Source organism: Amblyraja radiata, chromosome 21 (genome assembly GCF_010909765.2).
Source record: "Amblyraja radiata isolate CabotCenter1 chromosome 21, sAmbRad1.1.pri, whole genome shotgun sequence".
NCBI lineage: Eukaryota > Metazoa > Chordata > Chondrichthyes > Rajiformes > Rajidae > Amblyraja > Amblyraja radiata.
In genome coordinates, this window is record NC_045976.1 from 42,239,967 (window position 1) to 42,263,587 (window position 23,621).

Sequence of the window (23,621 nt, forward strand, 5' to 3'; positions counted from 1 at the left end):
GTCCTTGGATAGGATAAGGTGAGAGGGATGTGGGCCAAATGCAGGCGGGTGTTAAGACTGTAGAAAATGCAATTTCGTTCAAACCAAGCTGTTTGAATGACAATAAAAGGCATTCTATTATATTCTATTCTATTCTATTCTAGTGTAGATGGGACATGTAGGTCGGCATGGGCAAGGTGGGCCGAAGGGCCTGTTTCTGCCCTTATGACTCTACAATAGTCTGAGGTCAAATCAATTGAGAATTCAGCACCTTCCGTTTCGCACTCCTGCTCAAAGCAAACTTGTTACTTGAATTTCATATTTAAAGCAAAATCACTCTCTACAATTATAATAAGCTTGGTGTGATTGGAGGGAAGCGATGCCTTCATGTACTGTCCCAGATGATCATCTCAGAGTGTTTGAGATCGCTGCACCAAATGCTACTTCAAGCAACTTGAAAATACATATTCATCAAAAAGAAAAAAATTGTTACGGTTAACTTGAATGTTAAATTAATAAAAGATTTATAAGGGAACATCACAACCGGTGTAGCAGATGCCCAGAGGGATGAAAGAGGAAGCAAGTAAATGAATATGAATGCAAAGGAGTAACTTTGATCTGGTCTCTACATGGTTTGCAATCCACTATAACAGCAGCTGTCCAAACATCATATTTGAAGTGTGCAGACTGGTTCTGAAGTGCTCCAGATGTCACTTGAGCTGCCAGCGTTCACATTCCCACCTAAAAGAACCACACAATTCAGAGTTATTAGTCACCGAATGAAGGAAATGACGCAATACGTTGGAGTAACGCAGCAGGTCGAGTAGCATCTTTGGAAGAAGTGGACAGGCCACGTTTCGGGGTGGGACCCATCTTCAACTTTTGCTCTCAACCCCATTCTCCTGCCTTCTCCCCGTACACCCGCACTAATCAAGAATAAGGGGTTAGGCCATTTAGGACTGAGATGAGGAAAAGCTTCTCCACCCAGAGAGTTGTGAATCTACGGAATTCTCTGCCACAGAAGGCAGTGGAGGCCAATTCACTGGATGTTTTCAAGAGAGAGTTAGCTCATAGCTAAAGGAATCAAGGGATATGGGGAGAAAGCATGAACGGGTATTGATTCTGGATGATCAGCCATGATCACATTGAATGGGGGCGGTGCTGGCTCAAAGGGCCGAATGGCCGAGAACTGCACCTGTTTTCTATATTTCTAACAGGCACCTCAGCCCACTGAGTCAACGTTCACACTAGTTCTATGCTACGCCATTTTCTCATCCACTCCCTTCACACTAGGCAACAAGTTAGAGGGCCAATTAACCTACAAACCTGCACGTCTTTGGGATGTGGGAGGAAACCGGAGCACCCGGAGGAAACCCACGCAGGTCACAGGGAGAACGTGCAAACTCCACACAGACAGTACCCGATGTCAGGTTGGAGCCCGGTTCTCTGGCGCTGTGAGGCAGCGGCACTACCTGTTGCACCACCGTGCTTTGACACTATTTCACGTCATAGGAGTAGAATTTGGGCCATTCGGCCCATCAAGTGTACACCGACATTGAATCATGGCTGATCTCTGCCTCCTAATCCTATTTTCCTGCCTTCTCCCCATAACCCCTGACACCCGTTCTGATCAAGACACCAGGTTACCTACTCGGCCTGGATCTCGTCACACCTTGAGATCATAAGGTCATAATTGATAGGAGCATTGACAGAACCCTGAAGAAGAGTCTCGACCCAAAACGCCACCCATTCCTTCTCTCCAGAGATGGCGCCTGTCCCGCAGAGTTACTCCAGCACTTTGTGTCTCTCTTCCTCTAAAATCAAATGTACTTGTATGATTACCACTCATGCATCATCAGATTATTATATTATTGAGAAATAATTTCACATTTTTCAACTGTTACATGAAGTACATGTTAGAACCCCTCTGCACTTTATATTAGGAATTTTAAGGATGACTAGACTAAGTGGGACCCGTTAGGTCCCTGTCACACGGGTGGCCTGGTCCCCCAACGTAATATTCCACCACTCACCCCTTCCCCCAACGCAAGTATTATAGACAAAAAATAAATATTTGGGACATGTTTGATTTTAGCATCAAAACTTTACCGGAATTTAGAATGAGACTGGTTCCCATTTTCCCGCCGGAGTCAAACGTCTCGAGAACTGGAAATTTAAAAACAATTAATTAGTAACCAAAAAAAAAAATGTTGGCACCAAACTCTGATCTGCAAATGGTTTGCTAAATGACATAATACACATTCTTTAACGATGTAACTTTAAGTTTACAAATTAAAAGTTGTGCAAGCTTTTCGTGCAAGGATGCCGCCAGGACTTGTGGGCTTATAGAGTAGGGCTAGGACATTATTCTTCAGAGTGCTGGAGGCTGAGAGGTGATCTTATGGAGGTGTTTCCGCGCTGTGTCTCAAAATGAAAAACAATTAAAAGACAAACCGCTGGAGGAAGTCGGAGCACCCGGAGAAAACCCACCCACGTGCAAACTCCGTACAGACAGCGCCCGTAGTCAGGATGGAACCCGGGTCTCTGGCGCTGTGAGGCAGCAACTCTACCGCTGCGCCACCGTGCCGCCTTCATTAAACAGCAGTGGGCGGCAGTCCTAGTCTCACGCTCACACCCAGAGTTACCCTTGAGTCCTACGTCAAAGTCAACTTTATTCGTCACATGCCTCCGAAGGTGCAGTGAAATGAATTTGCCAGCAGCGATACACTTAAAAAGAACACACAATACACAATAAGATTTAACACAAACATCCACCACAGCGTTCTTCACTGTGGTGGAAGGCACAAGGTTCAGCCAGTCCTCCTCCTTTGTTCACCCGTGGTCGGGGGCCATGAACCGTCGGTAGTCGCCACTACGGACGGCCGGATGTACAGGCCCTTTCGTCGGGATGATCCAAACTCCGGCATCGGGACGGTCAAACACACTTGGAGTTCCCGAATCGGTTTGCTACATTTACTCACCAGAACCCCGCTTTAAGCGTTTTCTCGCCAGCTTGATTTGATCCTGGAGAATTTGTATCCAATCCTTTGGCCCGGGAACTCTGTCAATCCGATTTAGAGTGCAATATTTTTCTGTGAAAACTGAAATTTTACATTTCATTAGTTCAAAGTCTCGGGCGTGTGGATGAATTGATAACGAGTGCCGGCAGCCCGTGGAATTGTGAAATGTGGGAAGGCAACTTTCACAACAAGCTGCTCCAAGAAAGAGGCAACTGACACTGATGTAAAGGAGTAACTAACACACACTAAATAGAAGGTAGACAATAGACAATAGGTGCAGGAGTAGGCCATTCGGCCCTTCGAGCCAGCACCGCCATTCAATGTGATCATGGCTGATCGTCCCCAATCAGTACCCGTTCCTGCCTTCTCCCCACATCCCCTGACTCTGCTATCTTTAAGAGCCCTATCTGGCTCTCTCTTGAAAGCATCCGGAGAACCGGCCACCACCGCCTTCTGAGGCAGAGAATTCCACAACTCTCTGTGCGAAAAACTGTTTCCTCATCTCCGTTCTAAATGGCTGACCCCTTATTCTTAAACTGTGGCCCCTGGTTCTGGACTCCCCCAACATCGGGAACATGTTTCCTGCCTCTAGCGTGTCCAAAACCTTAATAATCTTGTTTAAGAAGGAACTGCAGATGCTGGAAAATCGAAGGTACACAAAAATGCTGGAGAAACTCAGCGGGTGCAGCAGCATCTATGGAGCGAAGGGAATAGGCAACGTTTTGGGCCGAAACCCTACTTCTTCCCCTCTCATCTCAACTCTCTGTGTGAAAAGTAGTAATTAACACACACTACATAGAAGGGGGGCAAAAATGCTGAAGAAACTCAGCGGGTGAGGCAGCATCGAGATGCTGCCTCACCCGCTGAGTTTCTCCAGCATTTCTGTCCACCTTCGATCTGCAGTTCTTTCTTAAACATACTAAACATGCGACTACCGCTGCACCATCGAGAGCATCCTTACCAACTGTATCACAGTATGGTATGGCAACTGCTCTGTCTCCGACCGGAAAGCACTGCAGGGGGTGGTGAAAATTGCCCAACGCATCACCGGTTCCTCGCTCCCCTCCATTGAGTCTGTTCAAAGCAAGCGTTGTCTGCGGAGGGCGCTCAGCATCGCCAAGGACTGCTCTCACCCCAACCATGGACTGCTTACCCTCCTACCATCCGGGAGGCGCTACCGGTCTCTCCGTTGCCGGACCAGCAGGTCCAGGAACAGCTTCTTCCCTGCGGCTGTCACTCTACTCAACAATGTACCTCGGTGACTGCCAATCACCCCCCCCCCCCCCCCCCCCCCCCCCCCCCCCGGACACTCCTCCCACAGGAAAAACACTATGACCGTATGCATGTAACTAGATTTATTTATTGAAATCATATTCTATGTCGCTCTTCCAGGGAGATGCTAACTGCATTTCGTTGTCTCTGTACTGTACACTGCACAATGACAATTAAAGTTGAATCTGAATCTGAATCTGACTAAATAGGTAACTGAAATAACTACACAGGTAACTTAAAATGGTAACGAAAGGACCTGAGTCGTCCCCCATTCCTTCTCTCCAGAGATGCTGCCTGTCCCGGTGAGTGACTCCAGCATTTTGTGTCTATCTTCGGAGTGAATCATCATCAGCAGTTCCTTCCCACATAAACCAAACTCCCTGATTAGTTCAGAACCTTTTCATACCTCTAGTCTCCCTTCCCCCCCCAGACTCTCAGTCTGAAAGAGGATCTAGACCCGAAACGTCACCCACTCCTCCTCTCCAGAGATGCTGCCTGTCCCGCTGAGTTACTCCAGCATTTTGTGCCTATCTAAAAGGGTAGCTAAAATAGGTATGTGTACTTGGTTACTTCCCTTACTAACCAATGTACTGCTTTATTATTATAACCTCTGCCGACTACACTGTTCATATTATCGTAACCCAACACGTGCTGGCAGTCCACGCTGCTACACAGCTGAAGCAACATGCTGCCGTGTATTATAAGTGCCTTTTAATAAATACTGCTGTACCACGTTCCTGAGTACTGCTGAGAGAATGGAGCAGCTGGGCTTGTACATCCTGGAGTTTAGAAGGATGAGAGGGTATCTCATCTCTACTCCCGGGGGGAGAGAGAGACCGCTTCCCGGAGCTCCCGCAACGCGACTTCTCCAGCCCGTGTCGCGGTGTTGGAACGACCCAGACCGGGGACGTACATCACCCGGCACGGCTTCATGGCCGTGGGACATTCCAGCGCCCGCCGAGGGCTCCAACTTTGTGACATTTAGACCGGGAGCGGGGCCGTAAATCGCCCGGCACCGCCTAAAATGGCCGTGGGACTTATCATCGCCCGCCTGGGGCTTGGACATCGGGAGAGACATGGAGAACAGGGGAGAGAAAAGACTTTGCCTTCCATCACAGTGGGTCCACTGTGATGGATGTTTGTGTGAGTTAAATTGTGTGTATGTCTAGGAAATTGTCTTTGTTTGTATGGCTGTGGAAACAGAATTTCGTTTGAGCCTCACTGAGGCTCAAATGACAATAAATTGTATTGTATTGTATTGTATTGTATCTCATTGAAACATATAGGATTGTTAAGGGTTTGGACACGCTAGAGGCAGGAAACATGTTCCCGATGTTGGGGGAGTCCAGAACCAGGGGCCACAGTTTAAGAATAAGGTGTAAGCCATTTAGAATGGAGCCGAGGAAACACTTTTTCTCACAGGGAGTGGTGAGTCTGTGGAATTCTCTGCCTCAGAGGGCGGTGGAGGCAGGTTCTCTGGATGCTTTCAAGAGAGAGCTAGATAGGGCTCTTGGAAATAGCGGAGTCAGGGGATATGGAGAGAAGGCAGGAACGGGGTACTGATTGGGGATGATCAGCCATGATCACAGTGAATGGTGGTGCTGGCTCGAAGGGCCGAATGGCCTACTCTGAAGGATTCTGCAGCTTATTAAAGAGGTAACATGTATAGGACAGGTTTAGAGGGATATGGGCCAAATGCAGGCAGGTGGGACAAGTGTAGTTGGGGCATGTCGATCGGCGTGGGCATGTTGGGAAGAAGGGCCTGTTTCCACACTGTGTGACTCCATTAGTTCATGTTATTAGAGCAGAATTGGGCTATTCGGCCCATCGAGTCTACTCTGCCATTCAATCACAGCTGATCCATTCTCATGCCTTCTCCCCATAACCCCTAACACTTGTACTAATGAAGAATTGGTAAGGAACCATGGGTTTATCTGCTCTGTGGCCTACTGCGTACAAGAGGAACATCTTTGAAGTACGGCCAGCCCACCATGTGGCATTTTAATGGTCAATGTGGTCTTCTATGTAACTAAAGTAACTTCTATAGTGGGGTGGGAGATTGCAACCTTCACGTGGTCCACCCAAGACCAGTGGAAGTCAGCGGAACCATCTAGGCTACACCATTACATCGATGACCCCATGGACGTCCCTGGCCCCCAAAAGCAGTGGACAACCCTCAACTGCTTGGTCGGACGCTATGGAGTAGCGATGAAGAGGTGGGGCCTCGTGGACAGCCAGCGCCTCCTGCGAGTGTGGGGACCCAACACAGACAGTGGAGCACATCGTCACCAGTTGCCCCAAACATCCAATGGTGAACGAGGTCTGTATGACCTGGACGATGACACGTTGGTCCGGCTCGCCTCAACCTAGCTGCAGGTCTAAAAGACACACGACAGAAGAAGACCATGTGGCATCCAGATCTAGAGGTGAAAGTTACCTTTTATCGCCCCCACGATGTTCTGGTCCAGCCCCTTCCTGTTGTCATTGGCTCCTCGCTTCCTCTTCCCGTTTGGGAGGGAGTTCGCCAAAGTGCGGTCGTCAAAAAATGCGGAGACGAGCTTGCGGAAGAGCAGGCTCCCGGTGCGGGAGTAGTTGAGCAGTATGGACTCCAGCTGGGACTTGGGGATGAGCACATCGTAGCCCTCTGCCAGGCGCACCTCCGGCTGCCACAGCCACGGCAAACACACAGTTAACACATCCTCATCACACAGTTACATCTTCATTCACACAGTTAGAAACAGAGAAAATAGGTGCAGGAGTAGGCCATTCGGCCCTTCGAGCCTGCACCGCCATTCAATATGATCATGGCTGATCATCCAACTCAGTATCCCGTACCTGCCTTCTCTCCATACCCCCTGATCCTTTTAGCCACAAGGGCCACATCTAACTCCCTCTTAAATATAGCCAATGAACTGGCCTCAACTACTTTCTGTGGCAGAGAATTCCACACATTCACCACTCTCTGTGAAAAAAATTCCCTAGTGGGTGTAGGATAGTGTTAGTATGCGGGGATCGCTGGTCGGCACGGACTTGATGGGCCGAAGGGCCTGTTTTTGCACTGTATCTCTAAATTAAACTAAACCAGGCTACAACTCACTCTGATTCTCAGCTTTGCTTAGTGATTAGTAACGGGGTGAAGATTGAAAGGGTCCGGGGATAAGGCAGGGGAATGGGGTTGAGAGGGAACAATAGATCAGCCAAGATCGAATGGCAGAGTAGACTCGATGGGCCGAATGGCCTAATTCTGCTCCTGTAACTTATGAACATGAACATGCAGGTCATCCACGGACTAATTCCTGTAGTTTTCTAGGAATGTGGCCAGGACACATCGAGTGCAGTTCTGGTCACACTGTTACAGCTACAGGGAGAGGTTTTTTTTTTGTTTTGAGGGTGTTTTGAGAGTGTGTGCCCGTGGCTTTGAGATTGATGAAGGGAGATGCAGGAAAGGGGAGACTGGAGTCCTCTCTGTATTTATATTGTGGGTCCAAAGATGGATCAACGTTGTTCCCAGCAGATTCATTACAAATTTCGCACGGAGACTAAGGAATGGGAACCTTTGAAGCTCAAAACAGGTATTTGAGCTAATTAGAGTGGGGAAATACTCAAAGCAAACTGAATTCAAATGACAGACAGGGCAGACATTGTTCTTAATCACTGATTATTAACATCCGCCTATTGTACAGAATCAGCGTGAGAGTCTCATTATCAAGAACCTGCATAACTTATCAACTTCTCCAAGTAAAAGTAAACTTTAAAAAGCCTTGTGTAGTCAAGAACTGCAGATGCTGGTTTAAATCGAAGGTAGGCACAAAATGCCGGAGTAAATCAGCGGGACAGGCAGCATCTCTGAAGAGAAGGAATGGGCGATGTTTCGGGTCGAGACCCTTCTTCAGACCATGCATTCGGGTTAGGGACCCCAGAATATTGATTTCTCCAACTTTAAGTAACCCCGGCATTCCCTCTCTCTCCATCCCTCCCCCACCCAAGTCGCACCAGCTTCTCGTTTTCACCCAACAAACAGCTAACAATGGCGTCCATATATATCTTTTCCCTTTCCCCTGACTCGTCCGAAGCAAAGATCCTACAGCGAGCAAGATAGACCACTCGGCGAAAAAGACGTAGTACGGCCATGGGCAGATTCGTGGGTAATTTTCGGCCCCATTTCCGTAACCGGATTCCGTCTCCGCACCAAAGATCCCGTAGCGGAGCAAAGATACTAGTGCAGAGACGGAAGCCGGTTACGGAAACATCCTCGTACAAAATAAAAGTTCTGTGGTAAAAATCTTCTCACAAACTGTTCCCCCGCAACGTTGATTACACTGCGAGTCGGGTTACGGAAATGGATGAAAAAAAGGCCCACGTTCCGCTCCGTTGTGTACTACACGTCAGCCCATTGCATTTAGCAGAAGTGATCTATCTTGCTCCGCTGTAGGATCTTTGGTCTGAAGGGGCTCGACCCAAAACGTCACCCATTCCTTCTCTCCAGAGATGCTGCCTGTCCCGCTGAGTTACTCCAGCATTTTGTGTCTATCTTTAAAAAACCTCAGTGAGTTTGTACAGGTCTATCATCAGGCAGTCATGACACAGCGGTATAGGACCATGGTCAGGCTGCATTTGGAGTATTGCGTGCGGCACTGGTCGCCCCCATTACAGGAAGGATGTGGAGGCTTTGGAAAAGGGGGGGGGAGGGGGTGGTTTAACGGAACGATTCCTGGATTAGTGGCCATTAGCTTTAAGGAGAGGTTGGACAGACTTGGATTGTTTTCTCTGAAGCACTAGAGGTTGGTCGGGGGGGCGGGGGGGAAAGACCTGATCAAAAGATACAAAGTTATGAGAGGCATAGATAGGGTAGACAGTCAAGGGCCTGACTCACTTACCCGATTTTTTTCGGCAACTTGCCGGCACCCGTCATTAGTTGCCGAAAATTTTCAACATGTTGAAAATCCAGAAAAAGGTACGATTCTTTGGGTGACTACTCACCAACATACAATCATCTACTCACGACCATACAGGTGTCACGTGTCGACAAGACACGGGGCAACGCCTGTATGGTCGTGAGTAGTCGCCCAAAGAGTCGTACCTTTTTCTGGTCGCCTCTGCATCTCTAAAACTAAAAAAAAATTTGAGAAAACCCATGCAGGTCACGAGGAGAACGTGCAAACTCCGTACAGACAGCACACGTTGGTCGGGATGGAATCCGGGTCCCTGGCGCTGTGAGGCAGCGACTCTACCCGCTGCGCCACCGTGCCGACCGTCACTTTGGATGGAAGCCAACGCTGCAAGTTTAGTAGCGTGCACTCACCTCCAGAAGATCGCTGTTGTGCACGCTCTCCAGATCGGGGATACAGGAACCTGCGCAGCGTGCTGGAGCGGGGCCGGCGTTGGCATCTGTGCTCAGCCTCTCGCTGGCTAACGTACGGTTCCTCTCCGCCTGGGCCTCGCTGACCGTCTGGTGCTGGAGGAGTTTGCGACTGGGCTGCGCCGGTAATGGTTTCAGCCGGTGGATCAGTCTTTTCTTAATGATCTTATTCCGAAGCAGATTGGATCGGAAGGGGTTGGTGTGGGCTGTGGGGACTTGCACTGTGCTCTGGGGACCTGCAGGACAAGGCAAGAGCAACATCAGCACGCAACAAAAGCTTCTCACTGTACGCGTGGCAATAAACTAAACTGTAGCTGTAAGTGTTTACTACAAAAAGTAGTGACCACTGCCCAGTCCATCATCGGCTCTGACCTCCCTACTATCGAGGGGATTTATCGCAGTCGCTGCCACAAAAAGGCTGGCAGCAACAAGGACCCACACCATCCTGGCCACACACTCATCTCCCTGCTACCTTCTGGTAGAAGGTACAGGAGCCTGAAGACTGCAACGTCCAGGTTCAGGAATAGCTACTTCCCCACAGCCATCAGGCTATTAAACTCAACTCAAACAAAACTCTGGGGTGGAAGATTGCAACCTTCATGTGGTCCGCACTGTTTCGACTAATGCAATCAACTCGACGTGCACAAACGGAAGATCAAATAGAACAAGTTGTCCTACAACTTTAGGCTGTGCACGCCACACGAAAGAAGAAGACGAAACAAAACTCTGAACATTAATAGACCGTTATCTGTTTATTTGCACTTTATCAGTTTATTTATTCATGTGTGTATATATTTATACAATGGTATATGGACACACTGATCTGTTCTGTATTCATGCCTACTATATTCTGTTGTGCTGAAGCAAAGCAAGAATTTCATTGTCCTATCTGGGACACACGACAATAAACTCTCTTGAATCTTGCATCTTGAGATTAAAAAGTATGGCAAGAAAATGCCACTCAGCAGGTCAGGCAGCATCTCTGGAGAAGGGTAGTGATCTGTGGAATTCATTGCCACAGAGGACGGTGGAGGCCAAGTCAGTGGATATATTTAAGGCAGTGATAGACAGATTCTTGATCAGTACGGGTGTCAGGGATTATGGGGAGAAGGCAGGAGAATGGGGTTGGGAGGGAGAGATAGATCAGCCATGATCGAATGGGGCAGTGGACTTGATGGGCCGAATGGCCTACTGCTCCTATCACATGAACATAGATAGATGAATGTTTTAAACATAGAACTAGTGTGAGAGAGTTAGATCGGGCTCTTAAAGATATCAGTCGGGGGTACTGATTAGGAATGATCAGCCATGATCACATTGAATGGCAGTGCTGGCTTGAAGGGCTTACTCCTGCACCTGTTGTCTATTGTCTATTGTAAACAGGTGATCAACGGTTAGACTGGTCTCGGTGGGCCGAAGGGCCTGTTTCCAAGCTGTATCTTTCAATCAACCAATTTATTGCGTACTTCTGGTATCTTTCAATCAACCAATTTATTTGCGTACTATTGTTCACTCGACGAAAATGAGGAATTATTCACTCTCGGTAAACTAGGAATTTCACTGCACCCTGGTGTGTGTGACAATAAACTCATTTAAATCGGTTTAATGCTTGAAAATGTAGAGAAAGGAACTACAGATGCCGGATTACACTAATAATAGACACAAAAAGCTGGAGTAACTCAGCGGGACAGGCAGCATCTCTGGAGAGAAGGAACCCTTCTTCAGAATTTACGACCCAAAATGTCATCTATTCCTTTTCGCCAGAGATGCTGTCTGACCCACCGAGTTACTGCAGCTTTTTGTGTCTACCTTTAATGCTTGAAACGGCTAGATCTGCTGTCACGTCAGTCTGAACAAGGGTCCCGGCCGAAAACATCACCTATCCATGTTCTCCACAGATGCTGCCTGACCCGCCGAGTTACTCCAGCACTCTGTGAAACGTCACCTATCCATGTTCTCCACAGATGCTGCCTGACCCGCTGAGTTACTCCAGCACTCTGTGAAACGTCACCTATCCATGTTCTCCACAGATGCTGCCTAACCCGCTGAGTTACTCCAGCACTCTGTGAAACGTCACCTATCCATGTTCTCCACAGATGCTGCCTGACCCGCTGAGTTACTCCAGCACTCTGTGAAACGTCACCTATCCATGTTCTCCACAGATGCTTTGGAAAGTGGTGAAATCATTGGACAAAGTCAGCATGGATTTACGAAAGGTAAATCATGTCTGACGAATCTTATAGAATTTTTCGAGGATGTAACTAGTAGCGTGGATAAGGGAGAACCAGTGGATGTGTTGTATCTGGACTTTCAGAAGGCTTTCGACAAGGTCCCACTTAAGAGATTAGTATACAAACTTAAAGCACACGGTATTGGGGGTTCAGTATTGATGTGGATAGAGAACTGGCTGGCAAACAGGAAGCAAAGAGTAGGAGTAAACGGGTCCTTTTCACAATGGCAGGCAGTGACTAGTGGGGTACCGCAAGGCTCAGTGCTGGGACCCCAGCTATTTACAATATATATTAATGATTTGGACGAGGGAATTGAATGCAACATCTCCAAGTTTGCGGATGACACGAAGCTGGGGGGCAGTGTTAGCTGTGAGGAGGATGCTAGGAGGCTGCAAGGTGACTTGGATAGGCTGGGTGAGTGGGCAAATGCATGGCAGATGCAGTATAATGTGGATAAATGTGAGGTTATCCACTTTGGTGGCAAAAACAGGAAAGTAGTCTATTATCTGAATGGTGGCCGATTAGGAAAGGGGAGATGCAACTGAGACCTGGGTGTCATGGTACACCAGTCATTGAAAGTAGGCATGCAGGTGCAGCAGGCAGTGAAGAAAGCGAATGGTATGTTAGCATTCATAGCAAAAGGATTTGAGTATAGGAGCAGGGAGGTTCTACTGCAGTTGTACAGGGTCTTGGTGAGACCACACCTGGAGTATTGCGTACAGTTTTGGTCTCCTAATCTGAGGAAGGACATTCTTGCCATAGAGGGAGTACAGAGAAGGTTCACCAGACTGATTCCGGGATGTCAGGACTTTCATATGAAGAAAGACTGGATAGACTCGGCTTGTACTCGCTAGAATTTAGAAGATTGAGGGGGGATCTTATAGAAACTTACAAAATTCTTAAGGGGTTGGACAGGCTAGATGCAGGAAGATTGTTCCCGATGTTGGGGAAGTCCAGAACAAGGGGTCACAGTTTAAGGATAAGGGGGAAATCTTTTAGGACCGAGATGAGAAAACATTTTTCACACAGAGAGTGGTGAATCTGTGGAATTCTCTGCCACAGAAGGTAGTTGAGGCCAGTTCATTGGCTATATTTAAGAGGGAGTTAGATGTGGCCCTTGTGGCTAAAGGGATCAGGGGGTATGGAGAGAAGGCAGGTACAGGATACTGAGTTGGATGATCAGCCATGATCATATTGAATGGCGGTGCAGGCTCGAAGGGCCGAATGGCCTACTCCTGCACCTATTTTCTATGTTTCTATGCTGCCTGACCCGCTGAGTTACTCCAGCACTCTGTGAAACGTCACCTATCCATGTTCTCCACAGATGCTGCCTGACCCGCTGAGTTACTCCAGCACTCTGTGAAACGTCACCTATCCATGTTCTCCACAGATGCTGCCTGACCCGCTGAGTTTATTCTGACATTTTGGATCTTTTTTTGTTGTAAACCAGCATATGCAGTTCCTTGCTTCTCCATTTTACTGCCGGTAGGCATTGTGTTGCAGAGTAATAGAGCACGGAAACAGGCCCTTCAGCCCATCATGTCCATGCTGACCGAGATGCCCCATCTGCCTGTATTTGGCCAATATACCTTCAAGTGTTTCCCATCAATGTCCCTGTCCAAATGTCTTTTAAATGCTGTTATAATATCTCTCCAATACCTCCCCGGCAGCTCATTCCACATACCCGCCACCCTCTGGTGTGAAATAAATATCCCTCAGGTTCCTATTAAATCTTTCCCCTCTCACCTTAAACCTGTGACCTCTGGCTCTTGTCTCCCTACTCTGGGTAAAAGATTGCCCTTTCTTCACTTTAAAGCAATAGACTCAGTTCCCCTGCCCTGTGTAAAAGACTCATTCTATCATCGAGTCATAGCATTCATCCAATCCATTCCCCTCGTGATCTCGTACACCTCTATACCATCGCCCCTCATCCTCCTGCGTTCCAGGGAATAAAGCCCCAGGCAGCTCAATCTCTCCCTGTAGCTCAGGCACTCGAGTCCTGGCAACGTCCTTGTGAATCTTCCCTGCCCTCTTTCCAGCTTGACGACATCTTTCCTGTACTGGACTGGAATGGGAAGATTGAGAACAAGTGGCCCCACTCTGTCTGCTCACCTGCCTGCGCCTGCATCAGCTCCCGCAATGTCCGCAGCTCCTGCAGGATGGCCAGTAACGTGGGCTGACAGTCACACATGCAGCAGTTAGTCTCCAGTGCAGAGTACGTCATCTCCCCTGCAGAGAACAGGCAACATCGACAGCACCATCAATCCCCATTCAAGAAATGGCTGGCACAGTATGGCTCATGGATATGCAGGGAATGGAGGGATATGCATCACATGCAGGCAGAAATTAAATTAATTAATTTTTAAAATGAGGTGGCGCAGCGGTAGAGTTGCTGCCTCTCAGCACCAGAGACCAGCGATCCCCGCACAGTAACACTGTCCCACACACACACACACTGGGGACAATTTTACATTTAATACCAGGCCAATTAACCTACAAACTTGTACGACTTTTGGAGTGAGGGAGGAAACAGAAGGGCGAAAGCGTCACGGTGGCGCAGCGGGTAGAGTTGCTGCCTCACAGCACCGGAGACCCGGGTTCCATCCTGACTACGGGTGCTGTCTGTCCGGAGTTTGCACATTCTCCCCGTGACCTGCGTGGGTTTTCTCCGGGCGCTCAAGGTTTCCTCCCACACTCCAAAGACGTGCGGGTTTGTAGGTTAATTGACTTGGTATAATTGGTACAAAAGTAAAAATTGTCCCTAGTGTGTGTGGAATCATTTTAATGTGCGGGGATCACTGGTCGGTGCGGACTCGGTGGGCCGAAGGGCCTGTTTCTGCACTGTATCTCTAAACTAAACTAAACTAAACTCATTATTTCATATTGTTATTATATTATAACAGTCACCATACTCAAACATGTTTAAACGTTGACATTTCAGGATAATGCCAGCTGTCTGATTGACAGCAAAGGGGATTTAAAAGATTTTGAGGATTAATTGTGGATGATCAGCCATGATCACATTGAATGGCAGTGCTGGCACGAAGGGCCGAATGGCCTACATCTATTGTCTATTGAAACACTATTTCCAATGTTGTTCATTTTCACAAGATCCACTGCCATGTCCAATAGCTGGTGCCTTGGACTAGGAGGTGTAACAGGATTGGGCCATGCACTTCCTTCAGGGAACATAGAACAGGCCCTTCGGCCCACAATGCCCATGCTGAACATGAGGCCAAGACCAACTCTTAACTTGCCTGCCCATATATCCCTTCATTTCCTGCATATCCACGCGCCTATCCAAAAGCTTCTTAAACACCACTATCGTATCTGCCTCCACCCCCACCCCTGGCAGCGCGTTCCAGGCACCCACCATCCTCTGCGTGGGCCAAAGGGCCTATTTCCGCGCTATATCTATAAAACTAAACAAATCGAATATAGGAATCGAATATAGGAGCAATGAGGTCCTTCTGCAGTTGTACGGAACCCTAGTGAGACCACACCTGGAGTATTGTGTGCAGTTTTGGTCCCCTAATTTGAGGAAGGACATTCTTGCTATTGAGGGAGTGCAGAGTAGGTTTACAAGGTTAATTCCCGGGATGGCGGGACTGTCATATGCTGAGAGAATGGAGCAGCTGGGCTTGTATATTCTGGAGTTTAGAAGGATGAGAGGGTATCTCATTGAAACATATAAGATTGTTAAGGGTTTGGACACGCTAGAGGCAGGAAACATGTTCCCTATGTTGGGGGAGTCCAGAATCAGGGGCCACACAGTTTAAGAATAAGGGGTAAGCCATTTAGAACGGAGACGAGGAAACACTTTTTCTCACAGAGAGTTGTGAGTCTGTGGAATTCTCTGCCTCAGTGGAGGCCACTTCTCTGGATACTTTCAAGAGAGAGCTAGATAGGCCTCTTAAAGATAGTGGAGTCAGGGGATATGGGGAGAAGGCAGGAACGGGGTACCGATTGGGGATGATCAGCCATGATCACATTGAATGGCAGTGCTGGCTCGAAGGGCCGAATGGCCTACTCCTGCACCTATTGTCTATTGTCTAAACAAAAAAACTTCATAAAATAAACATAACATACCGTTACTTTCCAAGATGCCTTGAATTCTGTCGGTATTAGGATCGACGATGGGTTTAGATGACCTGGAGCCTTCACCGCCGTATCCTCCTGAGGCAAAGGGATCGTGTGTTTGCACGTGGACATCTTTCCAGACCAGAGCCTGGGATGAGTACGGCTCGTCACGCTGAGCACCGCGATGCAGCCAGGTTACGTCTCGCGGCTCCGGCTCCCTCTTCGCCCCACCTCTGCCCTGCATCAGGGGCTGGTGGATCCTCACACTGTTGGCTCTGCTGTCCAGCAACCGTCTCATCCCAGATACCTGCTTCTTCAGACCCTCGCAGACGTTACCTGACACACAACATCAAGAGATAGCCTTTAGACTTTAGAGATACAGCTCGGAGACAGGCCCTTCAACCCACCGAGACCGCACCGACCAACCATCATCCTGCAGAACAGCACCAACACCATCCCACACAAACTTGGAATCATTTATAATTTTCCCAAAGCCAATTAGTCTGAAGAAGGGTTTCGGCCCGAAACGTCGCCTATTTCCTTCGCTCCATAGATGCTGCTGCACCCGCTGAGTTTCCCCAGCAATTTTGTGAACCTTCAAACTTATGCAGGAAGGAACTGCAGATGTCGGTTTAAGTTGAAGGTACACACAAAATGCTGGAGTAACTCAGCGGGACAGGCAACATCTCTGGAGAGAAGGAATGGGTGACGTTTCGGATCAAGACCCTTCTTCAGACTCTCGACCCGAAACGTCACCCATTCTTTCTCTTCCGAGACGCTGCCTGTCCCGCTGAGTTACTCCAGCATTTTGTGTCTACCTACAAACCTGCACATCTTTGGAGTGTGGGAGGAAACCGGAGCACCCGGAGAAAACCCACGCAGGTCACGGGGAGAACGAAACCTAAACCTGAAGACCATTTCTCCTGCTCTGCAACCAGGGTGATTAATTTAAAATTGCCACACTGAGTGAGGTGATTGTGTGTTACATATCTGTACATGGGTGAGACTGGAGCATGAGATGTCTTACCACAGACAGGAGAGAGGGAGAGGGGGAGAGGGGGAGAGGGGGAGAGGGGGAGAGGGGGAGAGGGGGAGAGGGGGAGAATGGGAGAGGGGGTGAGGGGGAGATGGGGAGAGGGGGAGAGGGGGAGAGAGAGGAAGAGAGAGATGTCGAGAGAGGGAGAGAGGGAGGGAGATAGAGGGGGAGAGAGAGAGGGAGAGGGAGAGAGAGGGAGAGGGACAGAGAGAGGGAGAGCGAGGGAGAGAGAGAGAGGGAAAGAGAGAGGCGGAGAGGGAGGGAGAGAGAGAGGGAGAAGGGGACAGAGTGGGAGAGAGAGAGGGAGATGTAGAGAGGGAGAGGGAGAGGGAGGGAGAGAGGAAGAGAGGGAGAGGGAGAGAGGGAGGGAAAGAGAGGGAGAGAGAGAGAGGGACAGAGAGAGGGAGAGGGAGAGGGAGAGGGAGAGGGAGAGGGAGAGGGAGAGGGAGAGGGAGAGACCTTTGTATTTCTTCAGTAATAAATGGATATCTATTTGGAGCAGCTGGCAACAAGCGGGTATACTGAAGCATCGACCTGTGAAATTAGATTTGGATTGTTTTAATAAAGAGATACTATAATATTCCAAAGGTCTCTCTCTGTGTTACTCAGCTGTGTGGCATACAATGCTTTTACTTACAATGAAGAGCGTTTGTGGTCAAGAGGCACTACTGTGCTTTGTTGCAGTCAGAAAAATAAAGGGTTTAAATGCCTTCCGTGAACCACATACTGAGAGTTGAGAGCAATCTTGCTCGAGTACAATCCCCTGAGAATTCCTCTGCCCGTTTCATTAAGACACGTCAAGAGTTTGTTTGTCACATGCACCAGTTATGTACGGTACAATTACATTTGTAGGTTTAGGTTTATTATTGTCATGGTAACCGAGGTACAAACGATAGTCACAGAGTGCTGGAGGAACTCAGCGGGTGAGGCAGCATCTATGGAGCGAAGGAATAGGCGACGTTTCGGGTCAAGACCCGGAAGGGTCTCGACCCGAAACGTCGCCTATTCCTTCGCTCCATAGATGCTTTCCAGGTCTCGACCCGAAACGTCGCCTATTCCTTCGCTCCATAGATGCTGCTGCCTCACCCACTGAGTTCCTCCAGCATTTTTGTTGACCTTTGATTTTTCCAGCATCTGCAGTTCTTTCTTAAATAAATTTGACACAACTTAGCGGTTTGAGAAAATGTAGAAACTGCAGTTGCGAGTTTATACCAGATAAAGACACAGTGTGCTGGAGTAACTCAGCGGGTCAGGCAGCATCTGTGGAGAACATGGATAGGTGACGTTTCACAGAGTGCTGGAGTAACTCAGCGGGTCAGGCAGCATCTGTGGAGAACATGGATAGGTGACGTTTCACAGAGTGCTGGAGTAACTCAGCGGGTCAGGCAGCATCTGTGGAGAACATGGATAGGTGGCGTTTCACAGAGTGCTGGAGTAACTCAGCGGGTCAGGCAGCATCTGTGGAGAACATGGATAGGTGACGTTTCACAGAGTGCTGGAGTAACTCAGCGGGTCAGGCAGCATCTGTGGAGAGAAGGAATGGGTGACGTTTCGGGTCAAGACTCTTCATCAGGGTGGTATCTGGTAGCTCCATTGCTGGTTGGGGAAGGTGAGATCTCAAGAGAAACAATATGGAGCACTGGGAAACCAAGGGTTTCGGCCCGAAACGTCGCCTATTTCCTTCGCTCCAGAGATGCTGCTGCACCCGCTGAGTTTCTCCAGCACTTTTGTCTACGTATAGATGGGTCATGTTGGCCAACATGGGCAGGTTGGGCCGAAGGGCCTGGGTCCACGTTGGTATGACTCTACTAATGAAATGTAACTAGTTGTTAATGTTCAACTGCAGTAATTTCCAAATACGTTCAAAACAAAACAGTATGTGCCTTGCTTTACTGAACTTTGTAACGACTGATCAGTCCAACATATCTTGGCCAGCCTCCCTTGTTCTACTCTCTGCAAGCTGAATATTATTCAAACCTGTCCAGCACTTCCCCCAACTCCACTCATCCATCGCTCCTATGTTTGGTCATACACACTGGCTTCTGATTAAACTCTCCTCAACCTTCCCAGTTTTGACCCTCCTACACGCCACTCCCACAACTTTCCAAGACATGGCATTCTCGCCTCTCGAACATCCCCCAAATTACATCTCCCACCACGGTGGTCGTGCACTCAGATTGTCGACAGTCGCTTTCAGATGCGGAAGTTCAGTTTAGTTTATCGTCACGTGTACCGAGGTACAATAGACAATAGGTGCAGGAGTAGGCCATTCGGCCCATCGAGCCAGCACCGCCATTCAATGTGATCATCCCCAATCAGTACCCCGTGCCTGCCTTCTCCCCATATCCCCTGACTCCGCTATCTTTAAGAGCCCTATCTAGCTCTCTCTTGAAAGTATCTAGAGAACCCGCCTCCAGGCAGAGAATTCCACAGACTCACCACTCTTTGTGTGAAAAAGTATTTCCTCGTCTCCGTTCTAAATGGCTGACCCCTTATTCTTAAACTGTGGCCCCTGGTTCTGGACTCCCCCAACATCGGGAACATGTTTCCTGCCTGTAGTGTGTCCAAACCCTTAATAATCTTATATGTTTCAATAATATCCTCTCATCCTTCTAAATTCCAGAGTATACAAGCCCAGCCGCTCCATTCTCTCAGCATGACAGCCCCGCCATCCCGGGAATTAACCTTGTAAGCCTACGCTGCACTCCCTCAATAGCAAGAATGCCCTTCCTCAAATTAGTCAGTCAACAATACATGATTACAATCAAGCTGACCACAGTGTACAGATACAGGATAAAGGGAATAACGTTTTGTGCAAGGTAAAGCCAGTAAAGTCCGATCAAAGATAGTCCATGGGTCTCCACTGAAGTTGATGGGAGATAGACACAAAAAGTAACTCAGCGGGTCAGGCAACATCTCTGGAGAAAAGGAATAGGTGACATTTTAGGTTGAGATCCTTCTTTAGACTGAGGGGAAAGGGAAACAAGCGATATAGACGGTGATGTAGCGAGATGTAGAAGAAATGAATGACCGATATGCAATATAGTAATGATGAGAAAGAAAGGCCATTGATAGCTGTGAGCTAGGTGAAAATGAGTTACAGACAATGAAACTGACCAGGACGACAGTGAAACTAGCTCAACATCTGGGATGGGGGAGGGGACGGAGAATGAGGGGCTGCAAGGGTTATTTGAAGTACATTTTTTGTAAACTAGCACCTGCAGTTCCTTGTTCGTACTTATGACCATAAACCTAATTTGACCTGATGCGTCTGGAAATGAAGTCAAGCCTTCACTCAATTGTTTTCTTATATTCCTCCGTATATGATAATGCAGGTTTATTAAAACCAGCGTTGAAGAGTTGGGAACCTGGAATGGTTCATCTTACAGCAGTGTAGCAAAAAGACTAATTGATAGACATGTTCAAAATTTGCCACAGACGGCTGTGGAGGCCAAGTCAATAGGAATTTTTAAAGCAGAGATAGACAGGTTCTTGATTAGTACGGGTGTCAGGAGTTATGGGGAGAAGGCAGGAGAATGGGGTTAGGAGGGAGAGATAGATCAGCCATGATTGATAGACTTGATGGGCCGAATGGCCTAATTCTATCACTTATGACCTTATAACGTCATCAGGCAGGAAGGGTTTCACTGGCAATGGACCCATAACTACTTCCATTTGATTCTTCCTCAAAAGGAATTACAAAGTGAACATTACAGATATAAACACATTTATAATTATACATTTTAAACACTTGGCTTGACCTTGGAACGAAAGACAAATAATTTCCCTTTGAAAAAAAATACTTGAGTTTATCAAATGTAAACTCAAACAGCTGTTCCTGTCACATGCTGCTTGCAGATGAATAACAGCATGATCCGCAATAAAATGCAGCTTTGGCAAAATGGGAAATGAAGGTTAATTCCCGGGATGGCGGGACTGTCATATGCTGAGAGAATGGAGCGGCTGGGCTTGTACACTCTGGAATTTAGAAGGATGAGAGGGCATCTCATTGAAACATATAAGATTATTAATGCAAGAAACATGTTCCCGATGTTGGGGGAGTCCAGAACCAGGGGCCACAGTTTAAGAATAAGGGGTAAGCCATTTAGAACTGAGATTAGGAAACACTTTTTCACACAGAGAGTGGCGAGTCTGTGGAATTCTCTGCCTCAGAGGGCGGTGGGGGCCGGTTCTCTGGAAGCTTTCAGGAGAAAGCTAGATAGGGCTCTTAAAGATAGCGGAGTCAGGGGTTATGGGGAGAAGGCAGGAACGGGGTACTGATTGTGGATGATCAGCCATGATCACATTTAATGGCGGTGCTGGCTCAAAGGGCCGAATGACCTACTCCTGCACCTATTGTCTATTGTCTATTGAAAATTAGTGTTGGGACTTCTTTATTCAAAGTACTTTTGTTTTGCGTTAGACAATTGTAGCTGAAGAATTTTGCTCGGCTTTTTATTATTTTTTATTAATATATCTTTCGGCAATTAAATGCTATCTGCAAAGCCCACATCCCTTGTATGAACTGGGCAGCACAGTGGTGCAGCAGTAGCATCGCTGCCTTACAGCGCCAGGAACCGTGGTTCAATCCTGACTACGGGTGCTGTCTGTATGGAGTTTCTCCGGGTGCTCCGGTTTCCTCCCACACTCCAAAGACATGCAGGTTTGTAGGTTAATTGGCTTCGGTAAGTTGTGAAATTGTCCCTAGTATGTAGGACAGTGCTAATGTTTGTGGTGGTCGCTGGTTGGTGCGGACTTGGTGGGCCGAAGGGCCTGTTTCCTCGCTGTACTTCTAAAGTCTAAAGTAAAGTCTAACTAAAAAGATAAAGGTTTAGTTCAGATGCAGCATGGGAATAAGCCCTTCGGCCCACCGAGTCCACACCGACCATCGATAACCTGTTCACACTAGGTCTATGTTCAATCACAATCAATCAATCAATCACAATAATACATTAGACAAGTATGTTTTACAACATATGATGAATTTCATTTGCCAAGTCAGTCATACAAATAAAAAGCAACAGAGCACACAAAATACATTTTAACATAAACATCCACCACAGTGACTCCTCCAGGTTCCTCTCTGTGAAGGAAGGCGAAAAAAAGTTCAATCTCTTCCCTTCTTTGCTCTCCCGCGGTCGGGGGGCCTCGAGCCCTCCGTTGACGGGACGATCTTGACTCCCACAGCCGGCGGCGTTCGGGCCCTCCGCATCGGGGCGATCAGCTCCTGCATCGGGGGGATTTCAGCTCCCCCGCGCCGGATGATCGAACCCCGCGTCGGAGCTGGTCGAACGTTGGAGCTCCCGACATCCACGGCCTCTCCCGAGACTGCGAGCTCCCGATGTAAAGTGCGCAGGCCGCTGTTGGAGCGATCCCAGGCTAGGGATCGCATCCAATGTAAGTCCACGCCCCGCGGTGGTGCCCAAGATCAGTCCGAGGAGGCCTCCAGCTCCATCGATGGTAGGCCGCAGAGTGACCGGAGAATGCGATCCGAAAATTAATCGTAAAAAACTGAAAAAAGGTTTCCCCCTCCCCCCGCATAAAACAAACCGGAGAACATTTAGACAAACTTATAATACACACTAAAAAAATTTTTAAAAGACAAAAAACAAACAGACTGTTGGCGGGGCTGCCAATCGTACGGTGGTTATATGTTTGAAGCAGGGTCTCGACCCAAAACATCACCCATTCCTTCTCTCCAGATATGCTGCCTGTCCTGCTGAGTTATTGCAGTATTGTGTCTATCTTCTGTTATATATTAATGCACATGGAACGCACACACACACACAGGTGTAAGGAATACATACCTGAGACAAACATTGAGTCCTGGGTGTGGTCTACATTTTCACTGCTGCTGTCTGAACTATTATCGTCCTGGCAATCTGTAACAAATATACGATGAGTTCATACATACTTACGTCAGCACCAGTACCCATCCTAAATCAATAATTACAATCTGTGACAAGTCACAGAAAGAAATATAAATCACATTTTGACACGTTAGGGCCTTGCAAAAATCCAATTTCCTTAATAGGATATGAATAATACCGAACAACATTCATCTAAAAGTACAATCAACCTCTACCCCCTGAGAATCTACACGGCTATAATCTGCATACAAATCCCTTTCCTTCTTGGTCTCCTCTCATTGTTCCAAACATTTACGGGTCGGCACGGCGGCGCAGCGGGTAGAACCGCTGCCTCACAGCGCCAGGGACCCAGGATCGATCCTGACCTCGGGAGCTGTCTGTGTGTGTGTGCAGAGTTTGCACCTTCTCCCTGTGACCGCGTGGGTTTTCTCCGGGTGCTCTGGTTACCTCTAACATCACAAAGACATGCGGGTTTGTAGGTTAATCGGCCCCTCTGTAAATTGCCCCCTAATGTGTAGGGAGTGGATGAGCAAGTGGGATAACACGGAACTAGTGTGAACGGGCGATTGATGATTAGTGTGACAATAGACAATAGGTGCAGGAGGCCATTCGGCCCTTCGAGCCAGCACCGCCATTCATTGTGATCATAGCTGATCATCCCCAATCAATACCCCGTTCCTGCCTTCTCCCCATATCCCCTGACTCCGCTATCTTTAAGAGCCCTATCTAGAAAGTATCCAAAGAACCGGCCTCCACCGCCCTCTGAGGCAGAGA

The 23,621-nt window shown here is 48.1% G+C and overlaps 1 protein-coding gene across 1 annotated transcript in view; it reads right to left on the reverse strand.

Moving 5' to 3' along the window:
- Positions 1-283: 283 nt before the first annotated feature.
- Positions 284-23,621, reverse strand: part of bend7 (BEN domain containing 7) — a 29,338-nt gene continuing 6,000 nt past the window's right edge. The window contains exons 2-9 of the mRNA XM_033040188.1: positions 22,785-22,859; positions 15,951-16,277; positions 13,974-14,090; positions 9,574-9,866; positions 6,709-6,934; positions 2,961-3,080; positions 2,089-2,145; positions 284-720 (exon numbers count right to left, since the gene is read on the reverse strand). Of these exons, the coding sequence (XP_032896079.1) occupies positions 647-720; positions 2,089-2,145; positions 2,961-3,080; positions 6,709-6,934; positions 9,574-9,866; positions 13,974-14,090; positions 15,951-16,277; positions 22,785-22,859 (1,289 nt within the window). The 3' untranslated portion in view covers positions 284-646. The remainder of the gene's footprint in view (positions 721-2,088; positions 2,146-2,960; positions 3,081-6,708; positions 6,935-9,573; positions 9,867-13,973; positions 14,091-15,950; positions 16,278-22,784; positions 22,860-23,621) is intronic.